At 46.0% G+C, this 19,674-nt stretch overlaps 1 protein-coding gene across 2 annotated transcripts in view; it reads left to right on the top strand.

Moving 5' to 3' along the window:
• The window catches only part of NUDCD3 (NudC domain containing 3), a 101,575-nt gene that overhangs the window by 63,440 nt on the left and 18,461 nt on the right, over positions 1-19,674 (top strand). For both annotated transcript variants that reach the window (XM_006166018.3, XM_006166017.2), the window contains exons 3-4: positions 712-844; positions 16,243-16,386. In XM_006166018.3, the coding sequence (XP_006166080.1) occupies positions 712-844; positions 16,243-16,386 (277 nt within the window). The remainder of the gene's footprint in view (positions 1-711; positions 845-16,242; positions 16,387-19,674) is intronic.

Here is a 19,674-nt window from a genome sequence, read left to right as displayed (position 1 = left end):
TACCAACAGTAAACAGGCTAGGGGTTGGATTAGGGTTTCTGTTTAACAGCTGGAAGACAAAATTGTTTGGCTTTTCCTTTACTTTTATTTTCTTTAAAGCTAGGCCCTGTCAAGTAGTTTAGAAAAAATGGCAGCATGAGCCTAAGGTTTTTCCTTTTTCTTTTAAAATTATTTATTTTATTTTATTAATTATTACTGTTTTTTAATTTGACCTGAGAGAGAAAGAGGGAGGAAGGGAGGGGGGAGAGGGAGAGAAGGGGGCGGAGTGAAAAGGCAAGCCTCAAGGTCCAGGACTCAAACCATGGTTGCTCATGTGGGAGTCCAGTGCCTTAACCACCATGCCACCTGCCAGCCCCACAAGATTTTTCTTAATAGGTTTTTCTTAATTCTTAATGAATTGCCAGGCTTGGTTCCAAGCATCGTGATCCTGCAGGACTGGGTTGTGGTTGCAGAGGCATTTCCAAAACTCCAGGATTTCATACTAGGATTTTCATTCTGTAACTTTTCCTTTTTCCTTGACTTCCTGGGGTGCTATGTGGGAGGGTCAGAAAGAAAATCATCATGGAAGGGCAGGTGGATGCAAAAGCGAGTGAACAGAGCTGAGCTGGGCTGGTCTTACCCTCAGGTTGTAGGTAGTCACAGTTGTGTGTTGGCCAACTCCCTGCAGCTATCTTCCTAGCAAGTCTCACCTGTCTTGTTTTTTTTCCTCAGGATTCAGGAGCAGTTCCAGAAAAACCCTGATAGCTACAATGGTGCTGTCCGTGAGAACTACACCTGGTCGCAGGACTATACTGACCTGGAGGTCAGGGTGCCGGTGCCCAAGCATGTGGTGAAGGGAAAGCAGGTAATGGCTTTGGATGAGGGTGGCTGCAGGAAGGAAGGCGTATTCCTTTCCCTGGCTCAGGGTGGGCTATGTGCACTATCTGGCTCCCCTCTGGTCACTGGTCTCCCCGCTGGTCTCCAGGGTCTCCCCTAGGGGAACAGTGAGCCCATTTGTCTCTGACCAGCACTTGCTGAAGAGATGTGCATGTAGCTTCCCAGAGTGAAACCCACAAGTGTGATGTATTCACCTCTTACTAAACAAAATAACAGGCCTTCTCAGGTGCCCATGGTAGGTGATGAGGGAGTGCTCAGACAGGACCTTGGTAGAAATCACGTTTCCCTAATGAGTATATCTGCCTTCTACCTCCCTGAGAGCAGTCCAGTCAATTATTCACAGTGAAAGGTAATACATCTGTGCAGCATCTGCCATGTGAGTTTCTGGCCTCTCTAGCACAGGATTGAGTAAGCTGACATTAGACAAAGTGACATGGTGTCGGCAGCACCCCTTTGTGTGGCAAGGACTGTGTACCATAGAGATAAAAGACATATGATTGCATCCTTCAGGACTTTAATACTGGGGGACAGAGCTCGTAGACTCTGAAATCCCAGGGCAACAGCAAGCAGGCTGCGAGGGTGGAGACAGATCTTTCTCCCCTCACCCCTCACCCCCCGCCACATGCTACTTGCCTTCTGCTTGCTCCCCCGCCCTTTTGTTGCAGACCTGCACAGATGATGTATGTGTGCTGAGGGTAAACTTTCTGCCCCCACCAGGCCCTCCTTTCCCAGGCTGACTCGGTGTCTCCTGAGGGTGTTGTGCCCTGAAAGGGTGTCATGCCTCTGCTAGGGTAGTCCCCAGTGATGTCTCCTATGCTTCTGTCACTGCCCAGGGCATGATGACTAGGCCATTGTTTATGCTATCCATTGGGTCCGGCCATGCCATCACCTCTCACAGTGTCCTCAGGACAGCCTTTCCGGCTTTCTTAGGGCGCAGGTGCTGCCTTTTCTCCCCAGCAACAGACATAAAACCATGCCTTTTTCTCGAGGCATGTACACTCCCCCTACCCCTTTGGGCTGTGTCATTTCACCAGTGAGACAGGTGTAGCTAGTCCTGAGAGGCAGGGAGAGAACCCAGGGTGCTGAGCTAGACTGGGCATGCAGACCTGTGTCTGGCTCGTCCTCAGGGCAGGATATGGCCACAGCACCCATAGCCTTGAGTAGGTGTTGGAGCTGTCATCTGTGGAGCACAGGTGAGAATTGCAGTCTTCTAGGGGAGAGGCATCCTGATAACAACTTCCAGTGTAAAGCTGGTGTGGATCTCCTAGAAACCTCGTGAATGGCACAAGGTAAAACCCTGGGTCCTGGAACCAGCAGATGGCATAGCAGTTATGTTGCTAGACTCCCACTTGACTGACCACAGTTTGAGTCCCAGACCCAATGGCTTGATACTCACACTGGACTTGTGTGTGTGCATGCCCAAGATCCTGGGAGGAGAATGGAGAAGGGATTATGGCATAGCCATTCTCCCTGGGGGGTGATTTCTCACTTTCCCTCTTACTGTGTCTGTCTGTCTCTCTGGTGAGTACCCTAAGGCAAAAAACTCTTTAAAAAAATAAAATAAAAACATTGTGCCCTTGGAATCCACAGTGAAAACCTTGACATGTGCCAGGAACCAGCCTTATTTTAATCATCTTGAGAGCCTGCAGCCTACAAAGTAAGTAATGTTCTGTGTTATGGGTGAGGAGTCGAGGCTGAGAGAAGCTACCTCATCATCCAGTTGACACAGAAAATCCAGTGTCTTTCCTATCATCGTGAGTCCTGGGCAAACTTTCACATGAGTGAGGCGTGAGAATCGGTTGGATTTAAATATATGTTCCAAAGCTGTGCTTCCCTGGACCACATTCCTTCGGTGTTAATACCATCGTTCTGGCTTCTCGGGGACTGTCTTCAATCATGTGCCTTGGAAGTCAATTGCATGTGCATTTTAGGAAACACTCGCTCTATTCTGTGTGGCAACCTGGCTGGCTCACACCCCCACAATGATAACAGGACCCCAGGTCAGCCCACTGCAGCCTGACCTAAGTGGACGTGAATTCCAGGCATGATCAGGCCCTCTGTGGATTCTGCCAGCTCCAGGCTGCACCGGAAACAGTCAGATATGCCCTGATCTGCCCCATGTTTAGATGTTTAGGTGGGGACTGTGGCATCCCTGAGAAGTGTGGCTTTCAGGAAGGAGACACTGCATGAGAGATGGGATATGCTTATTTGCCATTTAGTGGGGTAGACAGGGCTCTAGGCCTTCCAGGCACCAGGGACAACATGGACCCATGAGTATGAGGGCCACTTTGACAGGAAGCAGCTGGCTGCCTGGTTTTCTCTTTCTCCCACTCCACTCCAGTAAGTCTCTTACGGTGCTGGATGACCTTAGAATTCTAGAGGTCAGTGTAGGTGTAGGACCCAAGCCAGAATGTATCTCTAGGGATCATCTACCCAGATTTCCAGCTTCCTGTCTGTTTTTAATTGGTCAGGAGCAGCTGCCCTTCCCATGTAGTTGATCCCACATGTTCTTGAAATTTAGTGGGTCAGATATTCATTCCTCTTCATGTTTTGGTGGGATTGATGTAGTTAAATAAGTTATGAGAAGTTTGATTACCACACTTAACTTAGCCAAAGAAATTACAATTTCTTAGCCCTTTATCTGCCTCCTAACAGGCTCTCTATCCTCCAGGCTTTCTCAGAAAGGACTTACGTTAGGTCTGGCCTGAATCTGGTTATTCTCTCTTTGACTGAAGGGACCCAGGCCACCAACAGCCCACTGGGATACATTGCGAGTAGTTCTCAGATATGCTCGCTGACTGATGGGGGCTGAGCCGAATCTGCTCTGTCATGGACTCCATGTCCTGCGGGTCCTATACTGTGTCTTACCTTGCACATGGCCCATGTCCTTCCTCAAGTTTGACTTGGACCTCTCTCAGATGTGCTTGTCACACCCTCTAGGATGATAAACCCTGCTTTCACCAGAGACAATACTGAGTTTGGCTCATTGGATACTTGACATTTTTTTTTTTTTGGGGAGAGATTTTCACTGTAGGGCGCGTGCGCTCGCAAGACAGACAGACAGAGACATAGAGACAGAAAGCGAGAAATCACCCCCCAGGGGGGATGGTCACGCCGCAATCCCTTCTCCTCCATTCTCCTCTCGGGATCTTGGGCACGCACGCACACGCGCCCGGCGTGAGTTTTAAGCCACCGGCTCCGGGACACGAACCGCGGTCGACCACGTGGGAGTCCAGCGACATAGCCATTATGCTAACTGCTGGTTCCCGATACTTGACATTTTCAGAGCATGTGGGACAGGCTCTGATTCAGAGCTAGGTTGATGTGGTCTCTAAAGCAAATGAGATTGTGGGACTGGAGTTCACATCCCAGTGGAGCAGGCACTGGGCCAGCGAGTGAGTGAACAGGCAGTCTCAAGTGGCAGCAGGTGTGGTGCAGAGTGGCTTGCTGTTGACCAGCACTGATCAGCTTCTCACCATACTTTCTGACAGAGCCTCATCGCATCCAGGCCTCCTAACCATTGTCTGGCAGAAACAGGCACTTGTGAGGGCTGGAGAGGGCTATGTGCAGGGCTTCTTAGCCAGGGAGAGCCTACAACCCTTGTCTCAGAGTAGGCGCCGGTGTCTGGTTATGGCATCAGAAGAGGGTGGGAGGAGGGCTAAGGGCTCGTTCATTCATTTGATGTTGCTGTTTCTGTGTTGCCTGCTGACTGACTTTGTGGTAGTGACCTGTCAAAGGCCTTTGTGTCTCCTTTGTCTCCTACCTGGTCAGAAATGTCCTTTTCTCCTTTAGTGAAGTGTGTGTGTGTGTGTGTGTGTGTGTGTGTGTGTGTGATCCTTGTAATACCACATACCTCCTATAAACATCATTGGTCTCCCAGTCTCCTGATGCTCTATGGCTCAGCCATGCTGCACTTGGAACTCTGTAATGCATGTGTGTCATGTCCCTGGATTTTGCTGGTCGCAGGCCTTTTCTCTCGACTGGCACTTTTCCAGCTGTTCTCTGGCCACCTGTCAGCACGCTTGTTTTTGCTCATGTCTCGGGTGCCTCTCAGATGTAATCAGGCTGATAGCAATGCTGCAGCAATTCGGCTGGGAAAGCCAGAGCTAGTTCTGGGTGGTGCAGGGCTCTAATTGGATGGGACTACAGTGAGTGTCCTAGGGCATCTGTGTCCTCTGGCCCCCACAGTAGCTTGGTCCTACATCACCAGAGCCCTGTCTGTACTGGGCTCCATCTCACTGATCCCTCTCTTTAGAAGGGGTTAACAAAGGCACTCTGGCCTCCCAGGGGTATTGGAGGGTGAACGCGTACTGTTCATCATGCTTCCTGTTCCTCATAAGGAAAATAGAAAGTGTTCTTATTTTACATGCAACATCTAAAAATGATGTTCTTTGCTTAATCTACTCTGCTGTTTAGGAAAAGCAGATGATTTCTCTTCTTTTCTCGGTGTGCCTGGGAGTAGGGACAGAGAACTCTGAGTTTATGGCATGGATGTTCATGTCATTGCTCATAGCAGACCACCGTGGTTGTAAACCAGCATTTTATCAAATCATAGACTTTTAATACGTTCTAAAACTGAATTCCAGAGATTTCTTGTTCAGTCTCTCATTTTGTAGTTGAGGACATCCTCTTGTGGAGATGATGACAGAGTAAGAGACCAGAACCCAAGTCCCAAATCCATCCTGTTTTATGGACTGTCTTTGGGGTGGAAATTACCTGTGGTACTGTTGTAGACAAAGTCATGATCATATGCCATCAAGTGTCAGATGAACCTGTTCCTCCTGAATCGTCTTCCTCTCAGAGACTTGGGTGGTCTTGCAGGCTGGTGAGCTTGAGACCCTGCTGCAACTATCTCTGTCCTCACCAGAAACAGAAACAGTGCCTTGGCCCCTGGGTGTGTCTTACTGGCTTTTACCAACTCTCAGGCTGAAATTTGGGTGACTTTGCCTCTGAGCTTGATGCAGCTGCTAGGATTTGTGCTAAAAGCCCCATAACATATGGCATTCCCTTCTTAGAACTTGCTTAGAGAAAACGTAGGAAGATGTTTTATTGTAGGAAGCTTCCATAACAGAAAAGGCTGATAGGCTGCATTTATCTGCTTTATTTTTAAATTTACCTAGTTCTTGAATGCATGACACACATGTTCAAAGTATAAACATGTACGACAAAAAAATCCCAGCCCTGCCTGGCCTCTGCATCTTCTGTTCTATACTGACACCCTGCTTTCTCACCCCCTGCCCTGCTCCGCCCTGCCCTCAGGGATCATGTAACTGGTTTGAGGATTTTAGCAGACACTTTTTTATATGCATTTATGATCAGGTATGAATTTCTATTTTCCCATCTCCTTTTTTAGTATAGGTGATATATTCCACTTGGTGAGATGACCTCATGTCCTGCCTGGCCCCACCAGGGTGGCTCTGGTCTCTTCTGTGTATGTCCATGTCCCCAGGTGTCTGAGGGGCACCTAGTAAATTCTAAGTAGACCTCTTTTTCCTTGGTCACCTTGCTCAAATGCCCTGAGCCCACAGTCCCTCATACCTGGGGCTCCTGTCCTCAGCTTTCTCCCTGTCAAGCAACAGGCTGATTATTTAACTAATTTGCTATTGATGGATAGTTGGTTGTTTCCAGTCTTGTTGTTAGAGACAATAAAACAGTAGATACTATTCAGTGGCTTTCATTTTACATATGTGTTTCCTTGTAGAATATATTCCATGAAGTGCAGTTACTAGATTGACAGGTGTTTATATTTTTAATTTCTTTTGCCTGGGCGCTATATTAATTGACATGCTGGTCAGCAATGTACAAAAAAGTTCCTGGCGCTTTACACATTTGATGGCAATAACATATCATTATGCTGTTGGTGGCGTGGTAGTTAAATCACTGGACTCCCACATGGCTTATTATGGTTTGAGTTCCAGACCTGGTAGCTTGCTTTATCACTCTTCCTCCTTCCCCCTCTCTGGTCAAATTGAAGAATAGTAATAATAAATAAAATTAAAATAAATAATTCTTTTAAAAAAGAGAATTCATATTTCTCTTGTGAGGGAGGATGGATGGACATCTTACTTTCCTTGAAGTTCATTAGACCTTGCCCACTTTTTATTAGATTGTCATACATGCTCATTTCTAGGATTTCTAGGAACTCTGTATGTATTTGAAAGGTTGATGCTTTGTGATATATATTGTAAATCTCTTGTCCTATTTTGTTATTAGTCTTCTGATTGGTTTATGATATTTTTACTTGTGAAACTTAATAATTTCTACACAGTCAAATTAAATTACTTGTTTGTTTATGACAGATTTTTGCTATAGGGCTTATGTGCTCACTGGAGAGACAGAGAAAGAGACAGAGAGATAGAAAGCAAGAAATCACTCCCCCAGGGGGATGGCCACACCATAATACCTCCTCCTCCATTCTCTTTTCAGGATCTTGGGCATGCACACAAGTATGCAGGCATGAGTTTTAAGTCACAGGGTTAGAGACTCGCACTGCGGCTGACTGGGGTGGGGGTGGGGGTCTAGGTACATAACCATTATGCCATCAGCTTATCTCATATTTATTTATTTTTAATGGATCCAAGAATTTAAATCAAGAAACAAAGAAGGTAGGTTGTTCAAAGAATGTAGTTGTTCAAAAGGCCATGGGAAAATGGAATTAAAGTCTGAATTTATTTTGGTGTAAAAAAATTTGAAATTCATGTGTAGTTTTTCATTATGCACATTGTTTTGAAGACTTCATATTTTGGTAGAATTTCTTTGGTCAGTTATTTGAACTAGCTGCCGTATAATCCAATTTGATCTTTTGCCCTCATAGAGCAATTTTATCTAAATTCTATTTATAGTTTCCAGTTTAATTTTATGGAAATAAAGGGATTTGTTTTCCTCAAAGAAGGCCCTTTACTGTGGCAATATGAGCCCTATTATATTGGTTAATAACAAGATAATGCATTATGAAATTTACCAGGTAAAGTCACTTCCAAATGCAGTTGTTAGAAAAATACAGGGAGAACTCAAAATTAGAGAACTGAAGCCAAAAGTGGGTAGTAGCATTGGTTTTTAAAACTTGTTAAGGGGTCAGCAGGTGGCTTAGTGGTTAAGGTGCTAGACATTCCCACATGGCCAACCATGGTTTGAGTCCCAGACCTCCCACATGGCTGACCATGGTTCAAGTCCCAGACCTGATAACTTGCTTTCTCACTTTCCCTCTCTCTCTCTCTGAGTGTCTTTCTCTGGCCAAATTAAAATAAATGAGTGAATAAATAAAATTAAAGAATTCTTTAAAAAATTGTCATTAAAAAATAGTCTGGATTGTATGCAACATCTATGACAGGTTGTGTGGATACATGGTGCACTGGGAGGCAAGGACTCAGGTTTGGTACCAGTTCTTGCATGGAATTTAGAACTTCAGTTCTGACTTGTAGATGTGGCTATATTCCTCCCATGTAGCCACACACAGTACGCATTTCTCTATCTTCTTTATTGTTTGCTAAGGGGTGGATCACTAACCTTGCTGGGTGTTGTGCTTAGTCTTAGAGGGTCCTCTGGGGTACTAGGCATCTTCTCAAACATGAGTGTGCTGTGAGATTTTTCTTTTTCTTTTCTTTTTTTTTTTTTTGAGAAGTTTTTGCTATAGGGCGCGTGCGCTTGCCAGAGAGACAGAAAGCGAGAAATCACCCCCCAGGGGGGATGGCCACGCCGCAATCCCTTCTCCTCCATTCTCCTCTCGGGATCTTGGGCACACACACACACGCACCCGGCGTGAGTTTAAGCCACTGGGTCTGGGACGCGAACTGCGATCGACTACATGGGAGTCCAGCAACATAGCCATTACGCTAACTGCTGGTCCCATGCTGTGAGATTTTTCTAAGGTGGTGTTAGCATCTCTGTTCCTCCTTCAAACTACATTGCTCATCCTTTGCCTGCATCTTAGGACTTGTTGTTTGGGGATGAGACTGGGGTGGAGGAGCCATCTTTGTATTGCTCCAATGCACCCACCTGCTCCCTAGTCTCCCTCTGTCACCTACTTGTGATACATTTTCACTGGTATAACTGGCACTCCTCACTTAATGGCCGAGTTTCATTCTGCTGGCTAGGTTATTATGTGAGTTGGTTGATAAGTGAGGAGCTTAAAGGTAGATGTCTTGTGGTGTGTTGAAACTCCATAGGGTCTGTATTTTTCGATAGATATCCTTGACACCAAACTAGAATAATGTAATCTATCCATAAAAAAAAAACCCTACATTAGATAAGCACCAGAAAGTGACAAGACCACAACAACACAATAACATAAATCCAGCATAATTGTTTTTATTTTTTCTGAATACTATTATGGGTGTACAATGAAGTACACATTTATAACTGAAATATGTAGTTTTGCATAATTGTTAACACTTTTGTAGTGAATACTAACCGAATGCAAACAGGAGACAAAGACTAAGAAAGGGGATTCTTGCGAGTCACTGATTGAAAGAGGAGATTCCCAGTGCTGGAGAAATGGTCATAAGTCCGAGCTATGATTAGACAGGTAGATCATTAAGAGAGGAGTGGCTTCATATTAGGGGTGAAACTGCTAGGTCGTATGGTATCTCTGTAATTAACTTTTTGAGGAACTGCCAAAGCTGTTTTCCGAAGTGATTGCATCACATTATATGTCCATCAAAAAAATGTTTGTGGGTTCAGTTCTGTCTATATCCTCTGTAATACTTGTTTTATATGTTTAGTCTTACTTTGTTTGCTTATTTATTTTAATTGTCAGAGGACACATGTAGTCAGCAGAGAAACATTTAACATACGCTCCCAGTGTGGGGAGGCAGGTGGGTAGGCCAGGGGAAGAAAGAGTATCCCACAGGGGGAATGGCCATGCTGTAAACCCTTCTCCATTCCTCTTTCGGGATTCTGGACATAAACGCACATGCACCCGATGTATTTTCAGGCCACCAAGTTGGGGACTTGAACCATGCAGTTGGCCATGTGGGATCCAGCCACCTTAACCACCACACTGCTAGCTGGCCCTGTATTTGTTTTTTGTTTTGTTTTGTTTTGTTTTGTTCTGTTCTTTGGAGAGATTTTTGCTATAGGGCATATGTGCTTGCTGGAGAGACAGAGATAGAAAGACAGAGAAAGTAAGAAATCATCTCCTGGGGAGGGATGGCCATGCTGCAATCTCTTCTCCTCCATTCTCCTCTTGGGACTTTGGGCATGCACACACATGTGCCCAGCGTGAGTTTCAAGTCTCCTGACCCAAGACTTCACATTGAGAATGAGAGAGAGGAGCACCCTCGACAGGGTCCTATTAGTCTGCTTATTCTCATTCTTCAGCCCATTGGTCTTAGGCCCTCATACAGGTGCCTGGAGTGTTTTCAGGATGACCAAGTAGGGATTTGAACCATGGTCACCATGCCATGGAATTGGTCCTATTGATCTTTTTTTCCTTAAGTCCATGGTGGAGCATGTATTCTTGCATGAGAGATGGAGACACACACACACACACAGGGCTCAGTCATGCTGTGATGTCCTTCCTCCAGTCTTTCCAGGTTGCCAGGATATTGGATATGTGTGCATACGCCTGGCGTGTTTTCAGGCCTACACTTGAACAACCTGAGACTCTCAGCCTCATAGTCCAGTACATTACTGACTGCTCCACAGAGATTGGGTCTATGTTGAGTGGTTCTCATGAGTTTATTGTCCGTTTGCATATCTTTGGAGAAATATCTGTTCAAGTCCTTTTTTTTTTGGAGAGATTTTCGCTATAGGGCGCGTGCGCTCGCCAGACAGACAGAGACAGAGAGACAGAAAGCAGGAAATCACACACACACACACACACCCAGGGAGGATAGCCACACAGCAATCTCTTCTCTATTCTCCTCTCAGGATTTTGGGCAAGCACATGAATGCATTTTGCATGAGCTTTTTTTTTTTTTTTTTTTGGAGAGATTTTCGCTATAGGGTGCGTGCGCTCGCCAGACAGTCAGAGAGAGACATAGAGACAGAAAGCGAGAAATCACCTCCTGGGTGGGATGGTCACGCCACAATCCCTTCTCCTCCATTCTCCTCTTGGGATCTTGGGCACGCACGCACATGCGCCCGGCGTGAGTTTTAAGCCACCAGGTCCGGGACGCGAACCGTGTTCGACTACGTGGGAATCCAGCGACATAGCCACTACGCTAACTGCTGGTTCCCTGTTCAAGTCCTTTGTACATGTTTTAATTGGATTGTCTTTTTAAAACTGGGTTGTTTTTATTGTTGCTTTGTAAGAATTCTTTATATATTCTAGATACTACATTCTTGTCAAATACTTAATGTGCAGGTATTTTTCTCCATTCTATGTATATGTCTTACTTTCTTAATATCCTTTGAAGCATAAATGTTTTGAGTTTTGATGAAGTTGAATGTGTGTCTCTCTCTCTTTTTTTTTCCCTTTGGTTTGTATCTAAGAAGTCATCTCCTAACCCGAGGTCACAGATTTATAATTAAAAAAAAAAAATTCTTATATAGCTCTCATAAAAGGGTTTTTATAAATTTAGCTCTTGCTTTTAGGCCTTTCATATTTTTAATTTTATTTTTTTAGTTTCCTGTGGGGTGTGTGCACCTGCTGAAGATAGAGAGGAAAAGGGAGGAATCACCCCTCCTACACACAGGGTGGGAGAAATGGTCACACCACAATCCCTTCTCCATTCTCCTCTTGCGACTTTGGGTGTGCACACACGCGATTCTCAAGCCAGTTGAGAATCTGGGACTTCAGTCACGCAGTTGGCCACGTGGGGTCTAGCTGGCCCTGTGGGATCCTGTCACCTTAACTTCCATGACACCTGCTGGCCCTTTTAATACATTTGAGTTCAGGATTTTGTCACATGGTGTAAGGTAGTGTCCAATTTCATTTTGAGGGAGTGGTCAATTTCTTCTTTTTTTAAAGAATTATTTTATTTAACTTTTATTATTATTTTCCAGTTTGATCACAGAGAGATAGAGAAAAGGAAAGTGAGAAAGCAAGCCACCAGGTCGGGGACTTGAATCGCGTTTGGCCATGTAGGAGTCCAGTGCCTTTAACCGCCATGCCATCTGCTGGCCCTGGGAATGGCCAGTTTCATTCTTTTCTCTGCAGATATCCAGTTCTTATGGCACAATTGGTTAAAAAGACTGTTCTTCCTTTGTGGAGCTTTCTTGATACCCTGTCTAAAATCAATTGACTGTAAATGTGTGGATTTGCTATTGAACTGTTCATTCTGTTTGACTGATCTATGTCTCTGTCCTTATGCTAGTGCCAAACTGTTTTGATTACGGTAACTCTATAGTAAGTTTTGAAAAATACCTCCCTTTTTTGTTTCTATTTTCCTCTGTTCATTTGTGTTAAACAGATGTTTCCTAATGTGACATTTTAATTTTCTTGTCCTTTTTCAGCTATATTGTTTCAATTCTTTTCTTAGTGTTTGCCTGGGTAATATAATTAATGTATTTTATAACCATCTACTTCAGAGATAAACCAATTTAACATTGTACAGAAATTTTGCTCCTCTGTAGCTCCTACCTTTGAGTTGTTGTTTGTGCTTATGTAGGTTTTCTCTTTTCCTTCCGTGAGCTAAAGAAACAGAGATAGCCCCTCCCACAGGGTCTTAATGCCATGATTTCCCAGCAGCCCTGAATCATGGGAATGTATTTGCTAGGCTCAGTGACGTCTCCAAACATGTCCTGAGAAGCTTCCCATGTGGGATTACCTCTCTTTTTACCACTGAGCCATTGCTGCTGTTTCTTAAATCAAAAGGAGAGAAACATAATTACAAATAAAAGGTATGCTAATGTGTCTTTCAAGTTGTATTTCCCTCTGCCATCAGTCTTTATATTTTTGTGGATCCAAGCTACTATCTAATCATTTTCATTTGACCAGAGAAAGACACACAGAAGGAAAGTGAGAAAGCAAGCCACCAGGTCCAGGACTTGAACCGTGGTCGGCCATGTGGGAGTGTCCAGTGCCTTAACCACCACACCACCTATTGGCCTGAAAAATAGTACACTTTTATCAGAATTGCTCCTCTATGGTACTCTGCACTGTCTAGAAATGATTGTCTTCCTGAAGCCCTCTCACCTATGGCTCCCTCCCAAACTGGTTATCTGCCAGGTCCTAGAACTTTCTTCCTGGACTTGAAGATAAAAGGCACTGCTTTCAGATCCTAGTTGGCTATTTTTATTAGTTTTCATGTTCATTTTGTTTTCCTCAAGTGATAATAGCAAATGCAGAGTTCTCATAGGTTGTAAAGTTATTTATGTTAAACACACTTATTTCATAGTTTGGGTATTAATAGAATTAATTCTAGCTTTAGACTGGTTCTTGCCTTAGAATATCAAAGGTATTTCTCTTTTGTCTTAGATCTAGTGTTATTGATTCAAGAAGTCTCTTCCATTCATATTTTGTATACGTAAACGTTTTCTCCTCCTCCCTCAGCTCTCAGGAACTTTTAAAGCATGCAGTGTACTGAAGTTTGTGAATTCGTGTGAGTCACTCTTGTTCATTCTGTTCAGTTCTCAGTGGATCATCTTCCATCTGAAGGCATATTTTCTTCAGTTCTGGGAAATTCTCTTATTACTATATTTTTTTTTGGGGGGGAGAGGTTTTCGCTACAGAGCACGTGCGCTCACCAGACAGACAGAGACATAGAGACAGAAAGCGAGAAATCACCCTCCAGGGGGGATGGTCACACCGCAATCCCTTCTCCTCCATTCTCCTCTCGGGATCTTAGGCATGCACGCACACGCGCCCAGCGTGAGTTTTAAGCCACCGGGTCCGGGACGCGAACCGCCGTCGACTAAGTGGGAGTCCAGCGACATAGCCATTACGCTAACTGCTGGTTCCCTTCTATCATAATTTTTGAACTGCCAAATTGATGGTGTGAATTGATCTCTGTTTCTACCTTAATTCCTTTGACTTTATCTTCAGGCTTTCTATTGAAATTTTTATGAAATTTGTATATTTTTGCTTTTAGGACTAATCATTCTATTCCCACTTTTTATTCTGTTCTGTATGTACAGTATCTTCTCCATTCTCTGTGAGGCTACCACATGGAAGTACTTTGGATTAAGCTCTGTGATCTTTGTCTCTCTTTTTTTTTTTGGCTAACTTTTTTTGGGGTGCTGCTGGTTTTCCTTATGAGATGCAGTCCTGTAAGGGGCCCAACAGGTGGCATGGTGCTTAAGGTGGCTGGACTCTCACATGGTTGACTGATTGATCTCAGTTTGAGTTCCGGACCCAGTGGCTTGAAAATCACACCAGGCAAGTGTGTGTGCCTGCCCAAGATCCCAAGAGGACTATGGAGAAGAAGGAATTGTGAAATGGTCATTCCCCATGGGTGGTGATTTTCCACTTTTCCTCTCTCTGAATCTCTGTCTCTCTCTCTCCTGTCTGGGAAGCACACACTTGCCCTATAGTAAAAACCTTAAAAAAAAACAAAATGCAATACTCGATTCCCTGGTAGTTTTTATTTTTGTTAATTAAAAAAATGTTTCCCAGTACTCTTTTTTTTTAATTTTTAAATTTTTTTATTTTAGAGATTTTTGCTATAGGGCATATATGCTATAGGGCATATATGCTCCAGGGAGCATGGCCACCCCGCAGTCCCTTCTACTCCATTCTCCTCTTGGGATTTTGGGTGCACACGCACACACACACACACACACACATGTGCCCGGCATGAGCTTTAAGCCACAAGGTCTGGGACTTGAATGATGATCAACTACATGGGAGTCCAATGATGTAATCATTATGCCATCTGCTGGTCCCCCCCAGTTCTCTTGAGTTTGGGACAGTATAATGGTTTCTGCATTATGTGGCTACAGTCTGTTCCCCCATCCCCTGACTGCTGAGTGTATCAACCCACCCAGGGCTGGACAAGCACTTTGGGCAGACACCCACTAGTTCCTCAGATTGCTGGTTGGTTTATTTGTACCAGGTCCCTCCATGGTGTTGTAGCAAATAGTCGGGTTTCTGTACCTCCTGACTGGGCTCCTGGGGCATAGCTGTTCATACAGGGGCTTCTCCCCACCCTTGCTGAGTCCTGCAGCTGTGACTGGAGACATCCTATGAACTGTGTGCCTCTCTCTACTCCTCTCTTCCTTCCGTCTCCCACAGGGCCATGGGCATCTCATTTGCTCTGTGTCCCACTCTGAGGCTCTTCTCTTTGCTCTGGGTGTTCTGAGGTTGCGGGAAGTCAGAAGACCACCTATTTCCAGGGTGACCCTTCAACTGGTACCCATCTCTGGTTTCTCCTAGGCTTGATCAGCCTCCAGTAGATAGTATGAGAAGCTTGCCCAGATTGGGCAGTTACGATGTTCATAAACTGGCCAGAAGAATTCTCTTCATCTGAGTGAACTTGTCCTTGGGAGACCAGGTCTGTAGGAGCCTTTCCTACTGTGTCAGGTCCTCTGCTCATAATGAAGTTCTGGTTAGATGTGGTTTGGCCCATTTAAGAAGATGGGCTGCCATCAGACTTGTGGCCCTGCTGGTAGCACTTGGTCATGCTTTTCCTGCAGCCAGCCAAGTAGTGTAGAGTCAGTCAGATGGAACTGTAGTTGTATAGAGGAAGCCGCCTTGGAACTGTAGCTGCCCCTTACTGTGGGCTGGCCTCATGACATGGCATGGCTGTGTCCACTCAGTAGGCCATGTGTCCTTGGGGCAGACTTCTGTATCACTCCACCCAACTGCAGCCCAGGAATTCATCTTTCTCTTAGAAAACACCTGGTGGTGGCGACACCATGCATCATTTCTTCCTTTTCCTGTTTTTATTTATTGCTTTTTAAATTGATAGTTAGGCTACAGTATCTGATTTCATTGACAAGTAGGACATTCCATTTTGAAAATTTTGTAACTTTGAGAAGTTTTGTCCCAATTTTTTTTTTCTTTTTGGTAAGCATTTAATGAGCATCCACTGCCTGACATGGGAGAATAGCCTCTGAGTAGTGTCAGTTTCAAATACTACTGAGGAAAGGTTTTGTGTGCTTGCTGCTATGTCTGTTTAATACATACATCACGTGAGTACTGTTACAGAAAGGTTTTTCCAGTGTAAGACACATAGATGTTAGGGCTGAAAAAAGAGTAAGTGAAGCAGAATGTGAGTGGAGTGACTGCTGACAGACAAGAGGTGAAGTAGCTTCCAGTCCTGTTATGGGGATAGACAGCTGGGACAGGAGAGGATTCCCTCCTAGACAGTGAGAGGATGCCACCCACTCATGTGGCCAGTGTAGGCTTGGAGCAAGAGGGCCAGCTGAGGCTTGGTTTTACAAAGAACGGAGACAGCACAAAGCCCAGGGGGTCATTCTCTTTCGTGGGTGGGGACTTGGTGGTGGGCCTATGTCCACTGACCTTCCTCTGCTTTTTCCCAGGTCTCGGTGGCCCTTAGCAGTGGCTCTATCCGTGTGGCCATGCTGGAGGAGAACGGGGAGCGCGTCCTCATGGAGGGGAAGCTCACCCACAAGATCAATACTGAGAGTTCCCTCTGGAGTCTTGAACCAGGAAAATGTGTTTTGGTAAGTCCTGGCACCTGCGTGGAACCCCTGGGGAGTCTCTACCTGCCAGGATACCCTGTGGACACTGGAGCAGGGAGCTGATCAACCGTGGCTGGTGGGAAGTGGGTTTGCTGTGTTGTACCCACTCCTGTGCACATTGCTGTGGCCTCCTGTCTGCTTCTTGGCCCATGGCGCCTGGTCATTCCTGAGAGCCCCATTCTTCTCAGTCTGCTGCAAAAGCAAGTAAACCGAATGGGAACAGTGGGTCGAGTTTTCAGAGAGGCCATTTGGAGGTTATTTAATCAGTTCAGACACACAGACCTACTTGGCCAAGTGGCACCCCCTTGCCCTGTGGCTAGTGGGTGAGTTGAGGATTCGTTGACAGTGAAATTTGGATGTGGAGATGGATGGCCTTTATGCTTCCAGGGAACAGACTCTCTTGGTCGGGCTGTGGGCTGGTGCCCAATGTGTTGCATCCTAGTTCCCTCTGCCATGAGCGTTGTGCCCTATCAGTGATGACTGTGTGCCACCAAGTGGATGCACCCTGCAGAGAGATTGAGGCACGGTTCATGTTGGACTGCCTTGTCTCATCTTTCTCTTGCTAGATGCCTAGCCAGGGCTAGTAAAAGGGACAGAGGTAAAACAAAAGACATCTTTGGAGAAAGAACCTCAGGGTTTTACACGGACACCTTCACATGTTTAAGATGTGCGATAAGAGAAGGACCAGCATCCACCCAGATTGCACAGGTTATACTTGGTGATGCTGTGCTTCTCTGGGCTGTCCTGGCCTATGCCAATGCCAGGGGGTGACCTCAGAGTGTCCTGTCTGTGCCTACGGAGCCCAGCCAGGCCACAGCCCCATCCACAGTGAGCCTAGAGGTGGTACCCATGGCCACATGGGGGCCTCCTCAGCTTCTGCCCAGGTAGGTGCCTCTCTTGTGCTGTTGTGCCCAAGCCACCTCTTCTCCTAGTAGAAGTTTCACCCTGAGTAGGGTCTCCAAGAGCCTCTTTGCTATGCGGGGGTTTCCAGCACTGGAGCTAAGTCTGGCCTGCTCTCAGTTCTAATTTGCCAGCCACTTGTGCCTAACCTCTGCTAACACCAACAGTGGAGATGAAGATGCCAGTGGGCAAAGCTGACACCTTTCAGGACTTCCCAGAGCTCTGGAACACTGGCCATATCTGCTGGGTTCTTGTTCTGAGCCTCACTATGTTGCCCTCCTGGGCTGGGATGACATTCACAGAATAAAGATCACCAACCTTGTGCACTTGTACTAAGGGTGCAGCATGGGACACGTCCTCCTGTGAGGACCTCAGTCTCCTTCTTTGTGTCGTACTCGACCTTTGCACATGGAGCCTCCAGTATCCTGGAGGTGTAATAGTGTAAGCAGTACGGGACCGGCAGGTGCAGGCCACACTCCTGAACTTTTATTGCTGGGTGGCTCTGTGATCTGGGGTCTGCTGTCTCCATGAACTGAGGCCAGGGGCAGTCTTAACAATGGCCTTGGCTCTGTTGCTCTGGCTGTGCAGACTCAGTTTAGCATGTGGAGCGTGCTCCCTGGTCAGCTCCCTCTGACTGGGTACTCTTAGTGAGCCTTTCTACGGGGTCTGCCCCTACTTTGACACTTCACACAGAAGCCTGTGGGAAAACACCCTCTTCTGTCACTAGCCACTGTGTTCAGAATCTGCTGGAATTACAATCAGCATACTCATGATTCCTTTTCCTCAATGTTCTTTATGAAGACATTTACTACATAGCTCACCTCTGATGAGTTTTCAAGAGGCAACTCTTGATTGCTTTTGGACATTCTAAAGTGTGTTGCTACCTGTGTTTTGTATACCCGAATGTACAAACACAACTGAAACGTGGGTATGACTAGTGGCCCAGGTCTGGGCTGTCTTTGTGAATGGCCACAATGTGTGAGCACAGGCTGCGGGCCAGGCCTTGGGAGCTACGTTGCAGTGCTGTAGAGTGCTCTACAAACCCTTTATAAGTTGGGACACAGAGGCTCTGACAACAGGGAGCTGGCTGAGAGGTGGAGCTAGACCATGACCCCAGCTGGTTCCAGTAGACACCATTCACTGCTCTGAGGAACAGAAGTCCCTGGAGAAGGCTTGGGCCAGGGGTCAGGAGATGTTGCTCCTTCAAGCTGAAGGGCTCATTGGAGGCGAACATGAGGAGGGAGGGGGAGCACTGGTCATCTGGGTTTCAGAGGCTACCCCTGTCAAGAGATGATGCAACCGGCATTCAAGTTTTGGGGCTGCATACTCCTCCTCACAAGACAGTGGGTCAGGGGTCACATCTGGAGTAGACAGCTGGATGTCCCATCTTTGTACATAGCCTGGGGCTGCAGTGCACACTGCCCAGGACCTGGCCTTTCCTATGTGTGTGCTGGTCCAGGTGTCTCTTACATCCTGGCTGCTATTAATTTTGTGAGTTGACTTTTGCAAACACTTGCTCCTGGAAGTCCAGAGCACAAAGCAGAACCAGCAGCTGGCAGAAGGTTCCTGCCTTACAGTGAGCACAGTAGCTCCATGTGTCTTCTCCCTTCTAACTCTGTAAGGTGTCCTTGTCCTTGGCCCCTCAAAATGGCTCTCCCTCTCAGTAGACCAGTGTTGCATTGCTAGGGCAGCTTTACCATGAGGTCCAGTGCCTGGGAGCAGGGTGCTGGGCACATTGCACCATCTGTCCACGTTCTCCAGCAGTATGGCCAACCTGCTGCACCCAAGACAGCCTTCCTGGCCAACTAGAGAAACTTCACTGTTCCTGGCACTCAGGGGTTTGGTACCATCTCAATTTAATCATTTATTTGTTGGTGACACATTGGGGCCACATTTTTCTTCTTATTACACATTTGAGATAGAACTGAAAATCAGCAGGCAGGTTGCTTTGGTTCATGAAGGAAGATGCTGTCTAATTTCCATTTACTTTACTGCACCTGCAGGAGAGACCCAGCTTGCTGCTGCCTCAAGCATGTGGAAGCTGAAGGGGTTCCTAAGGAATGGGGACCTGCTTTGGTTGCAGTCCTGCCTGGTTCTCACCCTGCAGATGAGGCCGAGTGCCCTGGTCTGGTCTGGTTGGTTACTAGAATTTGCTGTTGCTTATCTTAGAGTTCTCGATCTCATTCAGGCACAGGGGGTGGGAAGGAAGAGGTCACAATCCCTGCTTTAAAGGGCTGCAGAAGATTTCCTGTGAACAGGGCCTCGCCTGGAAAAGGGGTCTTTGTAGATGCAATTAAGTTAAGGATCTTTTTTTTTTTTTTTTTTGGAGGGGGTTTTTCTATAGAGCATTAGGGCTCGCCAGAAAAACAC

This window comes from Tupaia chinensis, unplaced genomic scaffold (assembly GCF_000334495.1).
Source record: "Tupaia chinensis unplaced genomic scaffold, TupChi_1.0 Scaffold144150_1, whole genome shotgun sequence".
NCBI classification, from domain to species: domain Eukaryota; kingdom Metazoa; phylum Chordata; class Mammalia; order Scandentia; family Tupaiidae; genus Tupaia; species Tupaia belangeri.
This window is presented reverse-complemented; position numbering and strand designations above follow the sequence as displayed.